General features: G+C 41.0%; 2 protein-coding genes across 3 annotated transcripts in view; one reads left to right on the forward strand and one right to left on the reverse strand.

Moving 5' to 3' along the window:
- Window positions 1-11,521, forward strand: part of tmem131 (transmembrane protein 131) — a 44,078-nt gene extending 32,557 nt beyond the window's left edge. Inside the window, exons 29-41 of the mRNA XM_050054569.1 lie at window positions 3,541-3,726; window positions 4,118-4,273; window positions 4,890-5,329; window positions 5,424-5,608; window positions 6,816-6,946; window positions 7,035-7,153; window positions 7,233-7,385; window positions 8,132-8,282; window positions 9,695-9,810; window positions 9,911-9,992; window positions 10,079-10,182; window positions 10,300-10,448; window positions 10,527-11,521. Coding sequence (XP_049910526.1) covers window positions 3,541-3,726; window positions 4,118-4,273; window positions 4,890-5,329; window positions 5,424-5,608; window positions 6,816-6,946; window positions 7,035-7,153; window positions 7,233-7,385; window positions 8,132-8,282; window positions 9,695-9,810; window positions 9,911-9,992; window positions 10,079-10,182; window positions 10,300-10,448; window positions 10,527-10,793 — 2,239 coding nt within the window. The 3' untranslated portion in view covers window positions 10,794-11,521. The remainder of the gene's footprint in view (window positions 1-3,540; window positions 3,727-4,117; window positions 4,274-4,889; window positions 5,330-5,423; window positions 5,609-6,815; window positions 6,947-7,034; window positions 7,154-7,232; window positions 7,386-8,131; window positions 8,283-9,694; window positions 9,811-9,910; window positions 9,993-10,078; window positions 10,183-10,299; window positions 10,449-10,526) is intronic.
- A 4,178-nt stretch (window positions 11,522-15,699) lies between these two features.
- Window positions 15,700-23,641, reverse strand: si:ch211-201h21.5 (uncharacterized protein LOC555526 homolog). 2 transcript variants are annotated; one of them, XM_050054587.1, is made up of 6 exons: window positions 23,578-23,641; window positions 22,296-22,484; window positions 19,879-20,061; window positions 19,686-19,797; window positions 18,909-19,045; window positions 15,700-18,827 (listed from the first exon to the last, which is right to left on the reverse strand). In XM_050054587.1, exons 2-6 carry the CDS (start codon window positions 22,476-22,478, stop codon window positions 18,465-18,467), a joined length of 978 nt encoding a protein of 325 aa, XP_049910544.1. In that variant the 5' UTR covers window positions 22,479-22,484; window positions 23,578-23,641; the 3' UTR covers window positions 15,700-18,464. The 2 variants fall into 2 exon arrangements, with proteins under 2 accessions (XP_049910544.1, XP_049910545.1); XM_050054588.1 differs by lacking the exon at window positions 23,578-23,641 and adding an exon at window positions 22,731-22,751.
- Between the last annotated feature and the right edge of the window lie 19 nt (window positions 23,642-23,660).

The following is a 23,660-nucleotide window of genomic DNA, read 5'->3' on the forward strand; positions in this document are numbered from 1 at the left end:
TAAAGTTCACGTCCACGCTCAAAATGAACACATATTCACTTGTTAAATTCTCAAATGTTTGCTAGGAAATCTCAAATATTGAAGTCAGGACAGTCATCTTCAAGTTTTACTCAAAAGTTCGAGTGACACCAGCTCTGTGGGTATAAATTGTTGGAGCGAATCTGTTTGTCAGGGTCCTGTGTTCCCAGATTCAGTGTTCTCTTAACACACATTAACCTTCGTGTTGTGTTCAGCTCAAATTTAATAAATATTATCCAGTTAACTTATGCTGTATTAAATGAATACAGGGTGGGGGAACATCTTTTTCAGGTTCCCCTGATAAAGCTTGGAAACACTGGACCCTGGGAACTAGAGATGGGGCAGATCAAGGCTTGTTTTAACTGATCAGTATTGTCATATTGAGCCTGATCGGATCCTTTTTTTTAAAGTCAGCTGTTACACAGATGTTTTAACTCGTGAAGCTTTCATACACAGCAGCGCAGAGTGAACTCCACTGAGCTCCTCTGTGTTTGTAAGAGCAGGGTTGAGCTCTTCCCCCAGCAAAACACCACGCACCATAAATGACCACAAACTGCATTATGTTTGTGTTATGTACCTCAGTGGTGTTACTTGTTTAATTTTAGCTCAGTGTGAGACAGTCTTGCGTGCGGTAGAGAGCTAACTGGTCAGCGAATGAAGATTATTTTCTATTTCTATTTTAAAAAATTCCCCGACCAGCTCTTCTGACACATCATTGTTGTTCTGTGGCTGTCACCTGCTGGTTTCCTGTGAGAGATAACATCCTTCTTACAGCAAAGGTGTTAAAAAAAAGTCACGGTAGTGCACAGCCACCAAATGCCACGAGTTTGAAGATCAACTCTTCTTTCCTGTGATGCTAATTTTAAACTATGAAACTGCTGTAAACTCTCAACAAGTAATTTGCAATTGAAATGACAGAATTTGTTTTCAAAATCTGAACTTGAGTGTCATGTTGTAAAGATGCTACACATCCATGGCACACCCTAAAGGTGTTTCCATGTGTTTGCCTCATTGCAAACATAATCTGTTGTGGATTATTTATTGCTTGCAAACAAAAGCTTCCATGGCTGCCTCGGGGCACACGCACATGAGACTGAAGTAGAATTGCAACCTATACTTGAATATCACTGTTTGTTGCAAACAGATGCTTATCAGCTCTCACCTTCTGCCTTTGCCTCTGGGGAACTGTCTCTCATAATGCTCTCACTGTCTTCACCTGGCAACAGTTGTCATGCAGTTGATATGCAAATTGGATATTTCCACAACAGTGTCTTTAAATCTTACTGACACACAGAGAGAGGCTTGATACTTCTCCAGGCTGACATGATATCATCACAGTTTCATGTCACTCTCAGGTTACACTTCAGTATCTTTTGACACGTGTATTTTAACACAACACTTCCCGTAACGACCTCGTTCTTGTAACTATGTGGGTGTGAACTGACTGTTTAGTCACACTTGTTGGGGCGGGGCAGTTTACACCACATTCTTATTGGGTGCATGATCAGCCTTTTGACACGTCACAGTAGGTGTAAATATTTTGACACACAAACACACAGGTTTTAATTATTTATGATCTTTACAATAGTATTCATATTGGAAATGAGCAGCATTTGGAGAAGAGTGGTTCGGTGAGATCTGGAGGTGACTGCTGATTAAGGTAGCTCCGAGGGGTTGCAGGTGGGGCTTTTGGGTACTGGTACAGTGCAGACTGTATTTTGCCTCCCAGTAATTTAACAGACACATTTACTTCCAGTTGTTTGCAGAGAGTTCAGTCTTGTTGAAGTCTGAGTGCCAAAACCATGAGGTTGTCCAATGTTTAGCCAGTTTAATAGCGGGGGTGGGGTCGTACTCTCATTCAAGGGTTGCCTATGTGACCATTTGTCGTAAGCGTGTGAGTTAAAATTTCACATGGTGGCATTTATGCGAGGGCATGGTGATCATTATCACTGATGCCCCACCTGGCCCGTGATGTGCGCGTGCATCATAAAGCTCAATAGTTTAGTTTATAGTTTGTTTTTTTTAAAGCTATTAAGAACTCAAAGGTACAGAAAGATAAAGAGCAATACATAAAATAATACAGGTTATAACAAACTACTCATAGCAAAATAAGTTTGATTGCAACAACAAAAACACAGCAATAGTAGTGTCCATTTAAGAGCAGAAAATGTGAGTATATGATGTTTAAGTCGATGTTTGTTTAATTAGGCGTGTGCATGCGTACGTGCATGAAGGGAATATTACTTAATACTGTGTTGACTAGGGCTGCAACGATTAGTTGACTAATCAATGACTTATCGACTACTAAAATAATCGGTGACTATTTTAGTAGTTGACTAATCAGTTTGAGTCATTTTTCATAGAAAAGTAAAATACTCTTATTGCAGCTTCTTACGTTCAAATATTGGCAGCTTTACACACTCTCCCATGACGGTGAACTAAAACCCTTTGGCGTGAGTACAAAACAAGACATTAGATGACGTAATTTTGGGGTTTGGGAGAGACAGACCGACATTTTTCTACATTTTTCGATAAAATGATTAGTCGACTAATCGAAGAAATAATCAACAGATTAGTTGACAATGAAAATAATCGTTAGTTGCAGCCCTAGTGTTGACTCTTGAACAATAGTGAAAATGCATCACAATGAGTAAAACAAATTAAATTAAACCATTAACCATCTCCATTAAACGATGGAGAATGATAAACACATCATCAGAACTCGAACCTCCGTCACTGCTTTAAGCAAACGCCTGAGTTTGCAGCAGTGTTTCCATTTGAAAAAGAACAGTGACGGAGTCGGCCTTTAAATTGCACATTTGATGATAACTGCTCATACTAGTGCAAATGCTGACTGATAACTAAATCATGTTTTTATTAAACACGTATGGAACAAAGCTCGATGAAATTTAAGAGCAAAATCCTTTTTGTCTCACTGTGGTGTAGACTTTTCTCATGGCAGATATTTTGCCTTGTCATAGCAGGAAAAGCACAGGTGGAGCTGAAAACACTAAAGGCCTTTGACTGTTTTATTCTATTTATAGTGTCACTGACAGTCGCTGCCAAAGCACTTGGAACTGGCACCTGAATGGAATGTAGCCATTGTTAAAGTCATTAGTTGCTCCTTTTTTCCTCACTGCTATAAAAAAAAAGCCTGAAAAGTCATATTGGCAAATATATTAGTCTTCTCCAACTTACAGCTTGTAAGAGTAAAAACTTTTTACCAAACTGCACATGTGCACATGCTGTAGATTTGCCCGCATCAGTGCAGAGGCAGAGTAAACAAACATCCTCTCTGGAAGACCTTCACTTCCTCGAGTTTGTGACTAACACATGCTTTGAAAATTAGAGCATCAGTGGAAAATGCGGCAGCCTTTCTCAAACTGGTTTGCTGCATGCCTCACCTCAGGAATGTTCAATATAACAATTGTTTGTCAGACAGTCAGTAAAGGCCACACAAGGACACAGGTTTTTGTATCGTAGAGTGAGCAGCCTTTTAACATGTCCTTCCTTTCCTCACAGGTTTACACCCGACTTCACCTCATCTCGAGTGATCCGGGAGCTGAAATTGGTGACATGTGGAGGCTCTGAGTTTGTGTTTGTCCTGAACGCCTCCTTGCCCTACCACATGTTAGCTGCATGTGCAGAGACCCTGCCCAGACCGAGCTGGGAGCTGGAGCTCTACATCATAGTGTCTCTCATTATGAGGTGGGAACCACTCTGTACTCACAGTGTAGCATTAAAAGGGACCTATTGTGCTTTACCTCATTGTCTGTCATATATATAATGTTACAGTGTCAGATGTTGAGGTGAAACGTGGCCAGAGTTTCAAATAATGAGGCAAATGTATGTAAAAGTTATCCCTGCGAGCACCAGTCTCAGTTTCCAAAGATTTTTTTCTTCTTCTGAGACAAGCTGACGTCAGCTCGTTAATTTCTCTGTGGTCAAATTTTTACATTACATAGACTGCTACATGTAGCTACATGCTAACGCCAGGAGACATGTAAACTCGGGTGCCAGTGTTGATTTTTGTGCTACATTTTGTTTTGTATTTCAACCTGACCAACAGTTCATATTTGTTTTGTCTTCATGTCTTCAGTTCCATGTTTCTGTTGGTGATCGCCACAGCCTACCTGGAGGCTCAGAGCATATGGGAGCCTTTCAAGAGACGTGTCTCTGTGGAGTCCAACTCCACCTTGGAGACTGGGAGACCATTTAATCTCAGGGACATTGTGCAAATGGACAGTGATTCAAAGTAAGTGTAATGTAGAAGAAGCTGAGTAACATCTCGGGCAAAGGCTGATCAAATCACATGATGTCATCAGTGTACAGAGAGAGATAATGTTTATCTAATGGAGAGGAAGAGAGATCTAATGTTAAAAACAAAGTATTAAAGACTCAAAAGGAAACAGGCCAAGATTTTGTCAACTGTTGTTGAAATTGCTCTAAAATTCTTTTACGGATATTCTATCATTCTGATCGATGAGGCGTTAAAGGGACTGTGACACACAGACGACAGTGAATGTCTGTTGGGCCGTAGTCAAGTATCTGTGACGAACCATTGTCCACAGTTCTGGCAGTGTCTGATTCCTTCTGAGATTATTTCCCATCCTCCGTCTGGTGGAAAATATTACATCAAACTTCCTCAACAATTCCTTACAAGTCCACAAAAACACCTAACTCTAGAAACACAAGAGAAAAGTATGAAGTATTCTTTTTTTCTGCCACAGTATAATCCATAAAGCAATACCACACAATGCAGCACTGAAGAGATCCAAAGGAAGTTGGTTTACGTGGCAGAAGATATAACTGCAGAGGGGAGGTGCAGCATGTACAGTGTGTTTGAACAGGAATTTTATTTGACCTTTCAGGTTGAACGATTACGGCGACCCTCCCCAGAACTCCAGAGGAGTATATGCGTCCAGCAACGGAGCAGCCCGGGTCGGAGGCCGACAGGGCAACAGCCGCACCTTATCCGACTCAGACAGCCAAGATAAGAGGTCCAGGATCGGCTTCAGCCGCCCAACTATGCAAGCAACTTCCTCGCAGCTGACCAAAGGAAGTGCAACCTCAGGCCAAGAAGGCCCTCCAGCTGGCTGCCAGCTCACCAACCGAAAGGCTCGGAGCACCAAACAACTGGACCTCCAGGGTCAAAGTTTAGCCGGGTCATCGCTGCCTCACAGAGGCCTCTGTCCTGAGGATGCAGAATACGCCAACCTGATAGGAGCCATGGACAACGACCTCGACCGTCCAGATTCACTCAGTGTTGAGACTCTACAGGAACAGAGCACTCAGTCATTACAAAACAAAGGTACCCACATTTGTGTTTGTCACAGGAGAGTAGGACAGAACGCCTCTGTGATCATCTACAGGTCTTTTAACATGTGTGTTAATATCATGTGCAGTGTTGGAATCCAAAGGGAAGCTGCGAGGCAAAACAAAAGCCCAGAGGAAGAAGGAAGAGAAAGAGAAGAAATCCACAGTAAAGACTCAGGGAGACGAGCTCAAAGATAACCTGGCCGATAACGACGACAGCTCCTCCACCACCACAGAGACCTCCAATCCAGATGTGGAGACAAACATCAAAGAGGTACGCTCACATCCTGTGTTGGACATGTTTTCTGTCAAAGCTGTCTCTTCATGCATTGCATCTACCAGAGCCGGAGACTGGAGACTTGAACACAAAACTCTGAGGAGACTTAACTTGTTTACTAGAGATGTTCTGATGCTCCGCCGAGCTTCCGATTGGAGGACGACCCGCTCTGCCTCTTAGCCACGGCCGCCCATTCTTATAGCCCAGTTCTGACCAAAGATTCGCAATGAGACGAGATGAAACCTTTGTACATCATTGCAGAGGAAAGTTGCAGCGGTGTGAACTGGTCAGTCTGAGCTCGACTCAAGCCAGCTGATGGTGCCACCTGCAACTCAGCTGGGCAAATGGCCGGCGGCTGGTTTTAGAACATAAAGCACATTACCTGTTTCCACCCCCCTCACACTCACACATCTCATTGACTGATTAATTGGTGCTTACTTATGTTATTATGCCGTATTTATTATGAATACAGTCCATCTGATGCTCGTTTTGTTTCAGTTATTAGCTGTTTCATCACTACTACAAATGCAGCTGTAGCCAGTATCTCACTATCACTATCCTCAGTCATATTTTAAGAAGCTACAAATTATATTCAGCCACAAAATAAACCTGAAAAGCTGCAAATCAGAACTAAAGTACAGAGAGTTGTTGCATAGAGATGATACACCGTGTCATCTAGTTGAATTGGTGTGAACTGGCAGGTTTTCAGAACATCTCAGAATGGCACATTGGAAACAGCTGCATGTTTCATCTCTTCTCGTTGCGAATCTTTGGTCTGACCTGGGCTTTTAAACCTACCACTTACCCAGATACTGTTTTTACTTATACCTGCACTTAGCTGTCGGCAAAATGTGGATTAACCTAACTCACTCTAATAACCATATTATCTGGAAGGGTCGTAAAAGGCATTAGATGTAACTGTCTGATACCTGTAGACACCTTTTCTCAGTTGCACCTTCGTTCTCATCGGACTATTTAACACATTTAGATGCTTTGATTCATTGCTTGTGTTTAGCCCCCTGTTTTCCTGTGAAATGAAGTATTTGGAGTGATTGTGGCCTTGCTGTTATTATAATTTTCATACTAGCACTGACAGACTAAAGAAATGTAAGAAGACTACAGAAACAGCTCTAGCATCTACTGCTATGGAGATGAAATCATAATAAACATGCTGTTATTCTGCTTTTCTGAAAATTTTTTCCAGGAACCAGTGAAAAAGAAAGGAAGAACGGCAACAACAGGAAAAGTGAAAGAAGAGACTTCAAATTTCCTAATCAAACCCAAAACCAAGAAACAAGGAACCATAAAGAAAGAGAGCCCCGTAGAAAAATCCAGGTCTGTTTATTTAATCACAAATAATACCATCATCTTTTATTCACTGCATTTTTCAAACCTTTTTATGACAAATCTTTATTGTCCTCAGTTCTCTGGAGCTGCCATATGTCACACCGCTGGAGAACAAACAGCGCAAGAGCTTCACATCCAAAGCTCTGCACCCTCTCACCAACATCCCAAAGACAAGACCGCTGCAGAAACAGAGATGTGAGTGTCTTCACCTACATGTTGTCACGTTGCTGTCTGCTTCAGTACAGATGTGTTAGTGACACATTTGTTTTGACAGTTGATGGGAAGCTGGAAGAAGGGCGCCCCTCTCTGTTGGCCAAACTGTTGTCCAGCGGTCCAGTGCCAGAGTTGGGCCACAGCAGCAGCTCTGAGGGGGAGAAGGAGTTTGCTTCTCCAGAGTGGGATGTACCACTTTCCAAAAACAGCGTCCGTAAGTCAAGATCTTTTTTTTTTTTTTTTTGGTGATCAGATTTTTATTTATCAATGCTGGAGGTTTGATTGGATGTGAGGCCAGAGATATACTTTTAAACCATGGGTTTGCGGAGACGACTGGCTGCATCGTGAACGAAATCATTCACATACCTGCCCATGTGCTGTGAATGTTACTGGAGAATTCCACTAGAGGGCACACTTCCACTGTCTACTGTACTGGTGGTGGGTGCGGTTTAAAGGGTCGTGCCGCGTAGACTCTAAACGAAATGTAACTGCAGCTATGCATGTTTAAAAGTTAGCACGTCCACCCAGATGTCATGTTTCCATCACTGCTGGTCAAAGCCAGAGCTGTGACCACTGCAGTCATTTGTCCTGGAAATCAATCAATCAATCAATTCAATCAATTTTATTTATAAAGCCCAATATCACAAATCACAATTTGCCTCACAGGGCAAAGACATGAATGCTGATTGTAACCTTCCCCACTCAAGACAGAAGCCAGGTGTTAGTGGGCGTTAGTGGGTTTTGGTCTAGTGGGAAATGAGCTTTATTTGTCCCTCCAGTCTTTAAAATTTCCCCTCCTCATATCTTGGTGATGATTTGAACATTTGTATACCGTCACAGATGTTGTTTCACAGTCTGGGTAATTTAACATTTAAATTCAGACCTGAAACTGTCCTGTCATGTTCTGTGTCCTTATTCAGACGCTAACTGGTTTGATTTTCTCCTGTTCTCCATGTACAGAAGCAGATAGTCTTCAGCAGATCTCCCTCCAGACAATAAACGCAGACCCTTTCCTGAAGAGATCCGTCACAGCAGGGACCTGCTCCCCTCCACCCACCTCCCCCAGCTTACTGTCCCGAGGCACCTACAGCAGCGTGCTCAACAGTAGCAGGTATCCACTCGGTCAAATGTGTAGCTAAAACAACACCTTGTTTTGTTCATGTTTGAAATTCTGAAAGAACCAAGGTCTCTGTAAAAAAGCTCTCACAGGCGCCAGGACCTCTTGTTTCCCCACCATCACTGCCAGCGACTGTCAGAACCAGACACATATACGTTAACGCCACATTGACTGTGTCAGCCCATTGCAGTGATACGTCAACATCATATTAAAGAAGGCGAGACTTGCCTGTAAAGAAATTAGTCAGGGGAGAGGCGTTTTTTTCTGGATATGAAGCATATAACTAGGGATGTCATGATCTGATCTTTATGATGGTATCAGGGTATCAGAGCCAATCAAGGCATTTTTTAACTGATTAAAATCAGCTGTATTGAACTATGTACTATGTTTGCTATATTGAACTGAGATTTCCTCAGGAGGTTTTTGCTCTTGCATTTTTAACCTTTATAATCACAGCAGTGCAGCAGAGTTTCTCAAGAAAGCCAGCCTTGACCCTTCAACCCATATTTAAATTACCACTTTATCAAACATTTTAGAAACGGTTAGGGCTGGGCCATATAACGACTATGTACGATATATCCATATGTTTCCAGCAAGATATAGATTTAGACAACAGCTTTTATATCAATATAGGGTCAAGTTGCCTTACATAAAGCAAACCAATGAACATCGCTCCTCTCTCACACTCTCCGTCCCACTCACTCACTCACAAGTTCTCCAGCAACACTCACAGAGCTGCTCCTCTGTTTAATCTGTCAGTTAGTTAGTCTATGTTGGTCTATATGTTGCACATGCTGCGCTAAATCAGTCTGTGAGATGAAATTACAGCAGCAGATGTGCAATCCAGCGCTGTACTCCTAGTTTATGACTCTCACTCCTTCCCTCCCTCGGCCTCTCTGTTAATGCTCTGTGCATAAATAAGATTAATAGCTTTAATAAATGAAAATATTTAAATCATTTTCCAGCACTAGATTCATTTGAAACACTCATGTTATAGTTTTGTGTCCTGTGCTGCAAACCTTTAAACCTCTGCAGCTCCAGTGCTGTGTGCAAAAAGTTAACCGTACAGCCCTGCTATTTATGTTACATAATTTTTCATTCACATGTTGTTCAGCTGTATATTTTCAAACAGGGTATAAAATTCCTGTTTTTGCATTTTATTTTGATCACAGTCTGTTTTTATAAAAGTGCTTGTGACATTTGAAACGTGGCTTTGACTTGCAGCTGAAAACATGTCGCCCATTTTGTAGAAAAAAACCCCAGATATGTGTTGTGTGTGCTAGTCAGCCTGTAAATACTGAGATAAGAATTTTAGCTTTTATTATAATAAAGCATGTTATTTTGGTTTGGTATTTTAAATGTGTATCTAAAATCTAATCCAGATTTTTTGTGAATTTCTGTTGCAGTGAGGGAAACCAAAAGAAGGCCCCAGGAAATAAATTGTCTGCAGCCACTCCACTCCCAGGCAAAAATGGGAACCCCACCTTCGCTGCTGTAGCTGCTGGTTATGATAAAAGCCCTGGTAAGTATGAAACCATGAACTAACTCTCCATCAAAGTGTGTTCATTGTTGCTATGGTGGTTAGTTTATGGGACAACACTGATGTTTGATGTCGCTGACAGGTGGCTCTGGCCCAGGTAAAACTGACAGCCAGGGGAAGAGTCTGGCACACATGACATCAGTGGAAAGTGACAGCTCTGACAGGTAATGTGACAAAATGAATACATTTGCATCCAGACGTGACATCAAGATTTAGCTCATTTAAAATTCTGCTTTTCTTTCTCCCATAGCTCTGGATTGTGGAGTCCCATTGACACAGCCAGCAGTCCAAACTTCCATTCGGCAAACTCATTCTCTGCTTTTGGACCCAACAATTCCTTCAACCTGACAGGAGGTAACCCGTGCACTTTGATTTACCATCAAACAGAAGAACATAGAATAACTGGTGTTACAGGTTATAGCTGACTGGCTGCGTCCAAACTGAAGTGTGTGTGTGTGTGTGTGTTGTTAGTTTTCAGTGGAATGAATCTCCCAAAGTCATCAGAGCCTCAGCAAAGCTGGCCTGAGTTCACCTCCGCCTCCTCCATCTGGGACATACCGAGCAGTGACTCTCTGCACTCCTGGCCCAGCAGCTCCAGCTCACCGACTGCCCCAACAGCAGTAAGATCCCTTATTTGTGTTTAACGTAGCTCCTCGTGCTCGTGATACTATTGTGAAGCTTCTCTTCTCTTTTTGAAGTCACTCCTGGGAAACACCCGCAATCCCTGGTCTGCAGCCACACCCTTCGGCAGCTCCATTTGGTCAACAAGCGCAGATTCAGCCTTACACCCTTTCCCTCCAACGACCAACTCAACAACGCTCACCGACCTGGTCAGCAGTCCCACCCCGTCGCCGCCAGCTTCAACGGAGATGAGTCGGACCTACAACCCGTGGAGCATGTGGCGCCCCACCCTGAGCAGGCGCAGCTCTGAGCCGTGGCCCAGCTCCTCTGACAACGGCAATTAAACTGCACATGACTGCACTTAACAGAAGCACGTCATGGATTGGATGTACTCTGTACGCTAAATCTAATTCTTTTATAATCAGAGAATCCCAACAGAAAGCAATGTTACCTGAAGTGTAATGGGTTGGGTAGCCCAGTGCTGTAGGTTACCAGCCCAGCAATTTAGTTCACTGCAGCTTTTTATTCATGGGGGGCAGAACTTTTTATTTGGATTTGTTTTAACAGGTGCCCCTAAATTAAAAATGGTAATAGCATGGTATGCTAACGCCAGTGCAAACGTTTTTGCTGTTATAGAAAGGCTGGTAATGCTGCATTCCTTCTCAAAGTTGGGTACACGGCGCGGAGTCTCTGGTGTTCAGTATTAATGTTGGAACAGACATCTTATTTTAAGCCATCGGTCTTCTTTTCACAATCATTTTGGTTCTTATTGGTTTCTTATACAAATTGGTTTGAAAAAGTCAAATTCACAAACATCTGCATCTAAATCATTGAACTAGTCTTTTATTTGGCAGCAGCGACCTTTCATAATCTGAAATGTGATTCTTCAGAACACCAACGGCCCCAAAAGCTTCATGGACATTCATGTTCCCATTTTAAAGCGGGCTCTGCCCTGATAATATCGAAGCCTTCGGTGAGAATTAATTGGTGATCAAAGAACACTTGCGTTTGAGGTTTGTATTGTACATCACCTCTATTTGTCAGCAAATTTAAATAAAGGATTTCAGCAGAACATCTTGTTTTTCATGTCTTTTTGTATTCTGTTTAAACCTGCAATAACTGTTTTCTCTTTCCCACATGGGAGCATTGGAAACACGTCAGTTGTGTAAAGCTGAGGAAAGATGGAGACTCAAATCATACTGTACATTTTAGTTTCTGTGGAAAAGTGGCATGTGTGCTGCTTGATTGGCATTAGCAGTTAGTGCTAGTGATTAGCATAAGCGAGTCACAGGCTAATGCTAATAGAACGGCTAACGGCTGTCATTAAATACCATTATGATAAATTATATCATTGCTGTGCACATTTATATAAAGTCAGCGACATTTGTGTGGGTCTCGTTTTATACTGTGAATTTAAGTTTACGCGTAAAACTGGCATGTGTGCTAGCTGGATTAGCATTAGCGAATAGTGCTAGTGATTAGCTTAAGCGAGTCACAGGCTAATGCTAATGGAACGGCTAACAGCCATGACAGTTAAATGACAGTTTGTATCAGTGGAGTCAGGAGGCTCTGAACTGTTTCAGTTCCCCGTCGAAAAGAGCTGTCTGACGGCCAAGGTAAAGTGGTGAAAGTATTCTAAATATATTTTAAGACCACTAAAACATAGCCTATAATATATAATTTCACAGACCTCTGGAGCACAGTGAATTTATTTAATAATATAAACACTTAGGGACATTTTTACACGCATTTAAACACAAAAACATATTTTAGCAGGTCAAACAACCTAAATAAACACAACATTAAATGAAACAACAAAGCATAAGAAGAAATGAATACATGAATAATTTAAACTTTTGTAAAGTTTGGAAATGTTCCTATATTATTTGACACAGTGGCAGCAGCAGATAATGTCCTGTGTGTGTATCTGCAATGGTCTGTCAAAGGTCAGCAGAGGGCGCTCTGAGCTCAGCTGTGTCAGGGTCCAGTTCACGGTCAACAGCCGATGCACGAAAGATGGACGTTGACTTGAAGGCCAGATATGAAGAATGTTAGTGACTATTGTTACAGAAATGTCCAGGTAAGGGTGCTGTAAAGGGGCTGTTGTTGTGAAAAAATACGATATAACGTTAAACCACTTGGCATAAATAGTTTAAACCCTTAAAAACGTCTGTGAAAACAACAAACATATGTGTTATTATTAACTACATTATATTGTTAATATGTAAATTCTTATTAAGTCATAAACATTTGTGTGGGTTTCAAGTTATACTATGAGTTTGACTTTACTTGTAAGACTGGCATGTGTGCTAGGTAGATTAGCATTAGCTATTAGTATTAGTGATTAGCATAAGCGATACACAGGCTAATGCTAATGGAACGGCTAACGGCTATAATTAACTACATCCTGCCATTGCAATGTAAAGTCATACAAAGTTTTGAACATTTGTGTGGTTCTCAAATTATACTGTGATTTCAAGTGTACGTATACAATTGGCATACGTGGTGCCAGATAGATTAGCATTAACGGGGGTCAGCCCTATGTTCCCACAGCCCTATGTTCCCACATTTCTAAGATTTTTCTTAAAATTAGGCCCTATGTTCCCACATTTCTAAGATTTTTCTTAAAATTAGGCCCTATGTTCCCACAGTTCCCATATTTCTAAGATTTTTCTCAGAATTAAACCCTATGTTCCCACATTTCTAGGACATTTTCAAAATTAGGTCTTGTGTTCCTACATTTCCCTTCAATTTAAGCCCTATCGTCCCACAAGGGTTAGGGGTTAGGGGGATAATTAATTATTAATATTATTTTACTCTTTAAATCTTTAATTTTTAATTTTTCCTAATCTTACATTTTTATGCATTTTATGATTACTTTATCTCATACTTGTTTTATGTTATCGTATTGCCTTTTAGTCTTTTAGTCGTGTGTGTGTGTGTTTATATGTGGGGGTGGGAGGGGCGGGTTTTCAATATGTATGTATTATTTTTGTTTGTTTTTATTCTGTGAAGCACTTTGTTTAACAGAGTTTTAGTTATTCAGAGCTGTGTAAAAGTTAAAATATTGCTAGTACACAGGCAGCACGTTGGCAGAGTCCAATCTGTCAATGATGTATTAATTCAGTCAGGTAGTCTGGAAAGTCAGGTTGTATTGTATTGATCTGCCAGCACTTCATTTGAATAGTTTGCACAATCTTTTTCACAGACAGCACTTTGTTTGCTCATATAGTGGCCACTTAATGTACCTAAACTGCAGAAGGTACCAAGCCTTTATTTGAAGGTGGATTATTTTACAGATAGGCCTTTATTTCTACTTCACTCTGTTTGATTCAGTCATATTATAATGAAGCATCCTCCTTTTCAGAGCTGCTCCTGTTTGCCCTGTTACATGTTTATGGCGTTATGATGTGCAAACTTCATACATTCGGATTCCATTTGAAGTTAAAAGTCCTGTAGCATCTGAATAAAGGGAAGCCCTTTGTTTTATCACAAGGCCTTTACTGTGAAACATTTGCAGGAATGTGTTGTGAAAAATTAACTGACTTATACTGCTCCTTAAATGTAGCTTTTGCTATCTTGTGGCAGTTGTGTGTTACTATAAAATACAATTTGGCTGGGATAACAACACAAAGACACACATATTGACTGAAATAGGACATTAAAGGCCTTTGCACACCAAGTTATTATTTTTCGTCCAAACTTATTGCATGGTTAAACATAAATATGACCTCTTATTGTGTCAATCATCTTTACACACTGACTCTGAAACTCTAGTCTGCTTCCTCGACAAAGCCTATCCAGCAGAATGCAATGTAGTTCGCATGGTAATGGAAAACCTGGAAATGACATGCAATTACATAAGCTCATTTTGATGTAATAAAATTTAGAGGTTATAATCAAATACATTAGGAATACAGTGATATTATAATCATGTCTGTTTTCCCTCATGCTTGAAAGTCAGTGCCAGACTGATAAACACTAAGTGCTCGTATGACTGGGCCTCATTTCGTGCAGGTCGCCATGGTGCAGAAAGAGGGACGTACCTCAAGTGGAGAGACACAAGCGAGTAAAGGGCTCTCTCTCTCATATTGTGAGTTTTCACAATGAATATTTTTTATTTAATGTTTATTTGTTTAGGGACAAGTATGCAGCATACTTAAATGCCACACATCACAGCATTTATAGCCTAAGCTAATTTGCAATGCCCGTCCCTAGCTGGGCCTTAAGATACAAAAGACTCAGCAACAACAACACAAGTAAAAATACAAACAACAGTAAAAATACAGACAACAATACAAGACACAAACTGCAATACATAATTAGGACCATAGAATAGGAAGCACCAAATTATTCATGACTGCATAACTGATTCCTCCTCCTTCGGTTTCAGTTTGAGTTTAAAGTAAACGAAATCAGCAACCAATTTGAGCTCTGTAGATAAAGTATTCCACAATGGACAGAAAAGGCTGTTTGTCCAAAAAAGGAGTTACACAGGGGAACCTTACAGCTCCCACTGGCTGCTCCACGTGGTACTGAGACTGAAGCTCTAAGTGGAACCACAAGGTCACTGAGCACCTGGGGAGCCTAATTATTTAGGCGTTTATGGATGAGTTTGAAATTAATGAAATTATCAAAACTTTGTATATTTAGTTTCTGAGGAACATGGCAATGATGTGCTCTTATTGGTTCCCTGTCCAAGATTTTTTTTTTTTTTTTTTAGATATTTTTTGGGGGCATTTTGCCTTTAACAGACAGGACAGCTAAGAGTGAAAGGGGGGGGAGAGAGGGGATGACATGCAGCAAAGGGCCACAGGCTGGATTCGAACCCAGGCCACTGCGGCAACAGCCTTGTACATGGGGTGCCTGCTCTATCCACTAGGCCACTGGCGCCCCTCCTGTCCAAGATTTTAATTGCTCGATTTAATATCATCATAAGAGGTTTGGTTATTGTAAATGCTGCTTGTGACCAAGAGGTTACACAGCTAACTACAGAAAAATCAAACAGCTCGCACACTGCAGGGCTCCAATGCTCAGTCGTAATTTATTCAGGTGAGTAACGTTTCGAGCGTCAGGCTCTTCATCAGACTGACGCTCGAAACGTTTTCGGCTCAGCACCTGCCCTTCTTCCGGTTTGGATGTGCGTGTGTTTTTCTTTGTTTGTGATACACAGCTAACTGAAATAAAAAAAAAAGTCATAGCATGCATGAAAATAGAACAATTAAAAAAAAACATATCAGACTCAGTGTGCAAGGTTTATGTGCACAATGATTTTTATTGGGTGATGTATTAAAAAAAAAAAAAACATACAAAAAATCCAGACTAATACAGACTTGGTGTGCAAAGGCCTTAACACTTCAGATGAGGAAATCCAGAACAACAAAGATTTAAAAATAGCATGATTATAGTGTTGAATTAATTAATTTATAGCGATAGAAATGTACATTGTGCTTTGCTTATCTGTGTCATATGACAGGCACCAGGAGTTTATCCACCCTTGGATAACGGCCATGGATCAAACATAGATATGAGAGAGGACAGGGGACCTTAGTGATGCACAGATGAGGAGAAAGGAGAGTAGGCAAGGAGAGGACGGTGTACGGGTGACGAGGGCAGGAAAGGAAAGAGAGATCAGACAAGTTCCAAAAAACTTCCAAACACAGCAAGTCTGGATGGGACGTTCAATCCTTGGTTACACTATACGTGAAAGGGTAAGTTTCAAGCTTTAAAATGTCAGTAGTGTATTCTTGTATAAGATCATGGAAAATGACTTTTTAAACTGTATTAAATACACATTTTCTTACACCCCCTGTAACATTGCCCCATCATCAAACTATTGCATTTCCTGCACATCTGGGCAAAAATGGGAGCCCCAGGTTTGGTGCTGTAGCTGCTTGTTACGACAGAAGCCCAGTTAAATATGTAACAGTGAACAAAAACTTTATGAAGGTGGCCTTGTAATGGTTTGCAACAATTGACATTTTCTTGGCCAATTTTTAGTTTGACCTGCCAATTCTGATTCTCTCTCTTTCTCCATCTCTCTATAATGGACAGCATACACGAACATGATTGTCACTTTCCTTTAATGAAAGGTTTGAATGTATGTTCATTTTAAACACTGACTATTAAATAACTTTCCCATCTTCTCCAAAGCTGCACCAACGTACCTGACCTTCTCTTACTCTCACTTCAACTCCAAATAAAAAGTACAGCAGGTTACTGGACAGAGCTTTTCTGTACAAATATAATCCAGCTGAAAATGACTTGTAGTATATCTGTGTAGCATGTTTTACTTTTCAAAAAGAAAAAAGGAGCAACAGACTTTCATATGCTCAAATGAATTATTTACATATCAGAGAAGAACAATCAGAGAAAACAGTAGTCTATACTGTGGATGTAGTGATATTACAGAGAGCCTACTATTCATCATCTACTTAAAACTATAATTATCTATTTGTTTGTAGAATTAAAAAAATATTTATGAATTAGTATCAGATTTAATCGTAGGCACGTGTGTATGTGCATGAGTGCCAATCAATAATAAATTGACAGCACGCTCGCACTTGTAAGCAATCAGTGTACATCCGTGCCCATAAATATGTCAGTGACGACCATATATGGAGGTGATAGTTACTGTCCTGTCCTGCCGACCTGTGAACATGGAGCAAACAAAGAAAGAGTAAAGATAAACTTGTCCAATGCTGACTCTGAAGTTATCTTAGGTGAATTGGGATTGAGAAAATTGAAAAAACACTTAGAAGCATGTTGTTTGCCTGACAGTGTCATTTGAATCGAGCCCCTGCCCCTCCGTCGTCAGCTTCCCTTGTGTCAGCTGCACGCAAACCAAGCACCCTGCAGAGCAGCATCACATCTCCCTCATCTGCCGTCATGGACAGCCAACTAACTACTGTGTTTGCCCTGAGCCTCGGCATTCTCTGTCTCTGTTGTTAAATGAAACCACCATTAAAACATCTTAATGCAGGCAGTCTGATGTCGGTAATAACCCACCGTTAAATTTAACAACAAGTAATATAGTCTGGCGTAAAACCACATCGGCTTCCTCTAACTCTCTGGCAGATTTGAGTTCACCAGCAAGACATACGCCGAATTGCTTTCCCACATCCACAGGTCTTTTTAAACCAATATTCAATTTGAAATAATGTTTACATCTCCTACGTCAAGTCTCTGATAATTAAACAAAAATGACATGCAGTTTGGGACTGCAGTGCCTAAAGAGGGCAGAGGAGGAGATGTTATTTTATTTAGTGGCAGAACTGTGTTTTCCAGTTTTGTATTAAGTCGATTTAAATTATTACTTCATGTTTTTAAGAATCTTTATCCGAAGCCTAAATCTGCTAAATACCAACTAGTCTAGCTAAATGTGTTATTTCTAATCTTTTGTCATGAACATAACAGCACAATACAAACTAAAATTGTAATTTCTAATAATGACAATCAACAATTCTGTGCAGTATCTTATTTACACAAGCACTACGAGCAATCAGAAAACAGGTGTAGACTTTGTTAGAATCTATGAAAAGATCGGAGCTATTAACATATTGATGAATGATGAAATACCCGTAAATTTCCTTCTGCGAACAGTTTACACACAAATTCATTCTGCTCAGGTTTAATGAATAAGACCCAGTGTGTGCACGGCTCAAGAGGGGAGAGAGGGGGTAGAAGAGACCCCGCACCTCTGGCAAAAGAGACAGTCACTGCGATTACTCTGAGCAGCATGCATGGAAATGAACTACTGACTTTTTCCCAATGATCTGAATAAGTTGCTGAATTTGTTGCTAGTCACTTTTAAGAGATAAAGTCGCTCCATTAGTGCATCCCTAGTGAAATTTAGAACAGAGGTTGATATTGTACATCACCTCAATTTGTCAGCAAGTTTAAACAAAGGGTTTAAGCAAAAATCATATTTTTTTAATTCAATATACTCAAAAATTACTTGATTGAAGGCAGAACATTATCTTTTTTCTCCACACCCAGATGCATGTCATCAATGATTACTTCTCCGGTCGTCTAACAGACTTCATGAGTAACTTACTAAACTTAGCAACATCACACTTGGTGAGAACAAACACACTGTGGCTCTTCTTCAGCTCATTTGTGCGGTCCAGTGCCATCATGCCTCGAGTGATGGAACCCTGCAGCTCCACACGGACGGGACACTGGATTGTCTCTGTTACCACACTTTCGTCAATACACGCGGCCATTGCGTAGGCGTCGTAAGAGACGAAGCCAGGTCCAAAGTACACGTCTCTCTTGCTCTTCATAACGTTTTTGGAGTAAGCCCAGCATTTCGATGTTATTAACTTCATAAAGTTTGAAGCAGGTGTGTCCTGATTGATCAGCTCTTCAAAGAACTCCTGCACAAAAATGAACTCAAATAAGTTTTAAGTGGAAAAGACATGCAGAGTCATAGAATTCTTTGCGAGCGCACGTCTTACCCACGTCAGTGCGTTTCTGCACGAGTACTCCCAGGATGCGAGGAATGTAGGGCAGTGAAACTCCTCAAGAACAATATAGGCAGACTCTGGATCCAATGCAAAGTTGAACTCGGCACATAGTGTCACATTTCCTTTTCCTGCAAAGACGAAATCAAGTTATGCAATCTTAAAGGAGCAGTGTGTCAGATTTAGGGGGATTTAGTGGCATCTAGTGGTGAGCATTGCAGATTGCAACCAGCTGAAACTTCTCCAGGGATTAAAACCAGTAAAAGCAGTTTCTCTGCTGCTGTTTGGCTCATCACAGACGGGCCACTAGTCCAATACCTGCTAAAGTGCTCACCTTTCATTTAGGAGGTTTTTGCCTATTTATCCACAGAGGTTTCTGCCTCACCAAAACAAATAAACCCAGTGATTTAATACGGTGATAAACAGTGAAGAAAGCAGTTTCACTTTAACAAATCAGTGTTTTTCCAACGTTGCTCGTTGCTGCTAACTATAGTGGCTGACATGAAAACACAAATGGATCTATCTAGAGCCAGTGTTTGGTTTGTCCATTCTGGGCTACTATAGTAATATGACGGTGCAACATGGCGATCTCCGTGGACGAGCATCTGCTCCCTATGTAGATATAAACTGACTAATTTTCAGGTGATTATACACTAAAGAAAACATATTTATTATATTCCATTTCTGCCAATAATAATTTCTGCCTAAAACCTACACACTGGACCTTTACATGTTTCAAAATCAAACCCTATAATCATGTGCTGGTATTACCTTCCATGTTGCCTCCCATAATGTACAGGTCTTTGAGCTTTTGGGGGAAACATGGGTCCAGTCTGATAGCCAGTGCCAGATTAGTGAGAGGGCCAAGGGCCACCAGGGAGACCTGTGGGGAGCACATTTTAGTGGTTGAACATCAGAGACCAGCCACACACACTCACAGACCGACCACGGAGAGGTTTCTCACCTGCTTCTTGTTTTCATTCACCAGCCTAATCATTGCATTGACTGCATGCTCTCTCTGGATTTTCTCCGCCCAGTGTGGGTCTTTATCTTCAATCACATCCCCGAGTCCATCAGTTCCAAAGTGGTTACTAACGGGGTTACTGGCTCCAACTAGAGGACCAGCAGCACCTCGGAACACAGGGATCTGCAGGAAAACAAAAGGGAAAGATAATCCTCATGAATACTTAGTTATAAACCACACTGTTCTGTTTTCTTATTACAAAATGTCCCAGTTTTTAGAAACCAACTGTAAAATAAAGGAACTATACGTGACATTCAGAGCATTAATACAGCAGCTGTAAAGATATATTGGAGTGATGGTGTCCTTTTCTATCTAACTTCGCCCTTTCCTACTTTTCTATCCATCTAACGGTTTGGCTCCCACACAGACCCCCAGATGGCACTATTACTCCCACTCATAGTCTCAAGTATGTGCATCAGGGATTTTAACATTTTGTCCTAAACTGAACTATGTAAAGATATAGTGGAGTGATGGCGTCCTGAGCAGATAATGAAGTTGTGCTCCCTCTGTGTGTGTGTACTCCGAGCTTCTCTGTTCTTTGTTAGCCGGTCTGACCGTGCGTCGTCGTGGAGGTGTAGTGCTCTGTCAGCACTGTTCGCGCCATTAGCACTGTTAGCTGCTAGCCACCAGCTCAGCTACCTTCATGTTGTGAGTTGTGTGCAGACAACTACTGAAGCATAGACATGCTCTGACTGTCTTACAGTTCCTTTAATTCCTGTTGAGAGTGATCGCCTTGTTTATTTAAAGCGGAGCTCATATTTTTTTCTGCTTCCCTCTACTGTACTTATTTTTAAATCAGCTCAGAAATATCTCTGCTAATCTGATGTATGGAGACATGTTAACACCAACATGTGGGCCTATTTGGGGACCCATATAACTACAGAAAAAAGAGCAAGACCCCACAAGGGTTGTTGTAATGTCAGCTGCAGAGATTCTCCTGTGCGTCTCCAGCTGAACGTCAACATCTGTTACAGATCAGTTAAATTAAAGAGGAGCACAGTGAATATTTCATTCCACGCGTCTTCCTGTAATGTTAATCAAATCCAAATGGGGCTTAATGAATACAATATTTATGTACAGTACAGCACCAGCTTGTGTAAAAAGATTTGAATAGTGTCACTTTTTTGGTGTAAATAATCACATGTCCTGAGTGCACTCAGTTTACCAGCTGAAGTCTTTGGTTTTAATGCACCAGGAAATGATGTGTTGAATGAAAATTATAGGGTGACTGCACTGCTTGTTTTAAAAATTGAGTACCACTCGTAAGAAAAAACAAAACACTTGTTGCGCCTTTTTATTGTTTACAGGCAACCACCCTATCACGTCCTTACACCAACCTTCCTGTGTAATCAATCTACTTTTTTTTCTCCCATAGTATTTAGTAGCTATTTCTTAAAATGTTAAGGCAGAGGGTACTGTCTGTAGCTCTGGTTGAGGGTGAGAGGCTGTCAGCGGAGACACAGAGATCTGTGTGGGTACATGAGACCCTAAAGAAGAGGGTGGATCATGGGGAGTACCACCAGTTGGTCCAGGAGCTTCACCTCCATGATTGCCGTTTCCAGGCATATTTTAGGATGACTCGGGGGCAGTTTGACAACCTGCTGTCTGTTGTCGGGCCATATAGCTCTGAGTATCCAGCAACTGCTACCACCAGTTTCTCCTCCATTGTTTAACAACTGTAAACTTGTTGTTGTGACCACTACAAAAAGCCCGCCTCTCAAATAATCCAATTGGACAATGGGAAATAAGGTGAGGAAAAAGTGATGATGTGGGGCACTTTTCTGCACAAAGTTTTTTCAACTTGAGGAGTTCAGAATGCTCCGTCAAAAATGCCAGGTGCCTAGAGCGCAGAAACACAAGGCGCGTCACGTTGCAAAAAACCCAAGCAAAACGCTTGATTCAGTTACAGAAAGGTGCCTCCAGCTGCTAAAACGGTTTCTGTGTGATCGGGGGCCTACAGACTACAGACGACAATACAACTCCACTGCAAACATCCCTAACGATCCCACCCTCTAATCTCAGGCTAGTGAGTAAACATAGTGATGCCAGCACAAAGCAAAAAATCTCTTTAGGGAGGAAGTAAACAAAGTGAAGGCCGTTGTTTATTACCTACCCATCAGCTGTTAACAGCCAACAATGGTTGGTTGTTTTAACAATGATCACTATCACCTTGTGACCTCAACCAAATAGGTTATGCACCCAAGCCTAACTAGGCTGTCATTAAAGTTGTGCCAGACCACAGAAATCATTTCATATCAACCATTTTAGAGAAAAAAAAACTGAGTGGGACAGTGACAGTGAGTTTATATTCTGTCTAAAAACATGTGGTCATTTAAAGACAGCCTCAGAAAACTTACCCCCTTGCGCTCACAGACGGAGAGCACCCTCAGAACATTCTGACACACATGGTTGACTGTTGCGTTTCCAAACACACAGGTGATGCCCACGATCTGAATGTGAGGTGCTGCCAGGGCCATCATGATGGCCTGAGCATCATCTATGCCGCAGTCAGTGTCGATGATCACCTGCTTGCTTGCCATGGTTTCCTGTAACATATACATTTCCAAAATCACTGTAAAAATACTCCATCACGTCTTTCAAAGGCTGGAAGCTACAGGCTCAGTTAACAAAGACGTTAAAAGAAGTTTGTAAGTGTTATATTTTATTCACACTTAACACCATGTTACCATGAACTTAATACAACTGATTTATACATAACCTCCCCTTTCATGTGGTAATTAATCCTTTAGTGTAAGGTATTTTTTTAATAAGGTACCAGAGTAAAAACTAACATTAAAATATAGCTTGTTTGTATATTCTTTAAAAATCCCAGGGAATGATCCCCCCGGGCCCCCGTAGGAAATCCTAGAAACGCCTCTGGCTTTTAAACCCTGCATTCCTGCGGCGTCCGGAATCATCGGAAAAAGTGAGTTACTGGTTGGGAAAATTCAACTGAACGCCCCCTCAACCTTGAACAATAACTCGGACATTTTGGGAAATGAGTAACCGAGTTAATGTCACATATGCAGAAACATGGCGGACTAAAGTAAATGTTAACATCATGGAAATAAACTTTTATTAATTCACACATTGCGCGCCTTTATGTGTAACTCATATGTATTGTAACCGTTAGTTGCTGCCCATGAAGAGATCCGTTAGAAAAGTTATTTATTAGCATCAGTCAGGTAAAGTGATATCTGTAGTTTTAGGGATGTTCTGGTGCAGAGATTTCTGCACAGTAATACAAAGATTCAACTGTTATCACCGTGTTGTTAAAAAGCTCTGGGCAATAAAATAGAACACAGCTCCTTTGTAGCGTCCATGTTGTTTCCCCGTTACGACTTAAAGCTCGTGAACACACCCAAGTCGGAAGAACCACTTCCCAATTATTATTATTATTATTATTAATATACATGTATGTTCCTCAGGAAACGGGACCACCCGAGGAGCGCGTGAATGCAGCATAACACTTATTTAGTCTTTTTCACCTCTGAAGTGTGCGTGCGGTTTAACAAAGCGCGTGGCTGATAATGCATACGAATTAAAAAAATGCGTCCATGCCAACATGAATTATAGTGTAAGTATATTATTTATTATTTTTAGTATTCCGCTGGTCAGTAAAATATGGGACAGACTTACCTTCAGTGAAGAAAAGTTTAAAGAGTCGCCGAAGACGCTCCTGTGATTGGTTTGAACTGTTGGATTGTACCACTGTGTACTAA

This window comes from Epinephelus moara, chromosome 10, assembly GCF_006386435.1.
Source record: "Epinephelus moara isolate mb chromosome 10, YSFRI_EMoa_1.0, whole genome shotgun sequence".
Lineage (NCBI taxonomy): Eukaryota > Metazoa > Chordata > Actinopteri > Perciformes > Serranidae > Epinephelus > Epinephelus moara.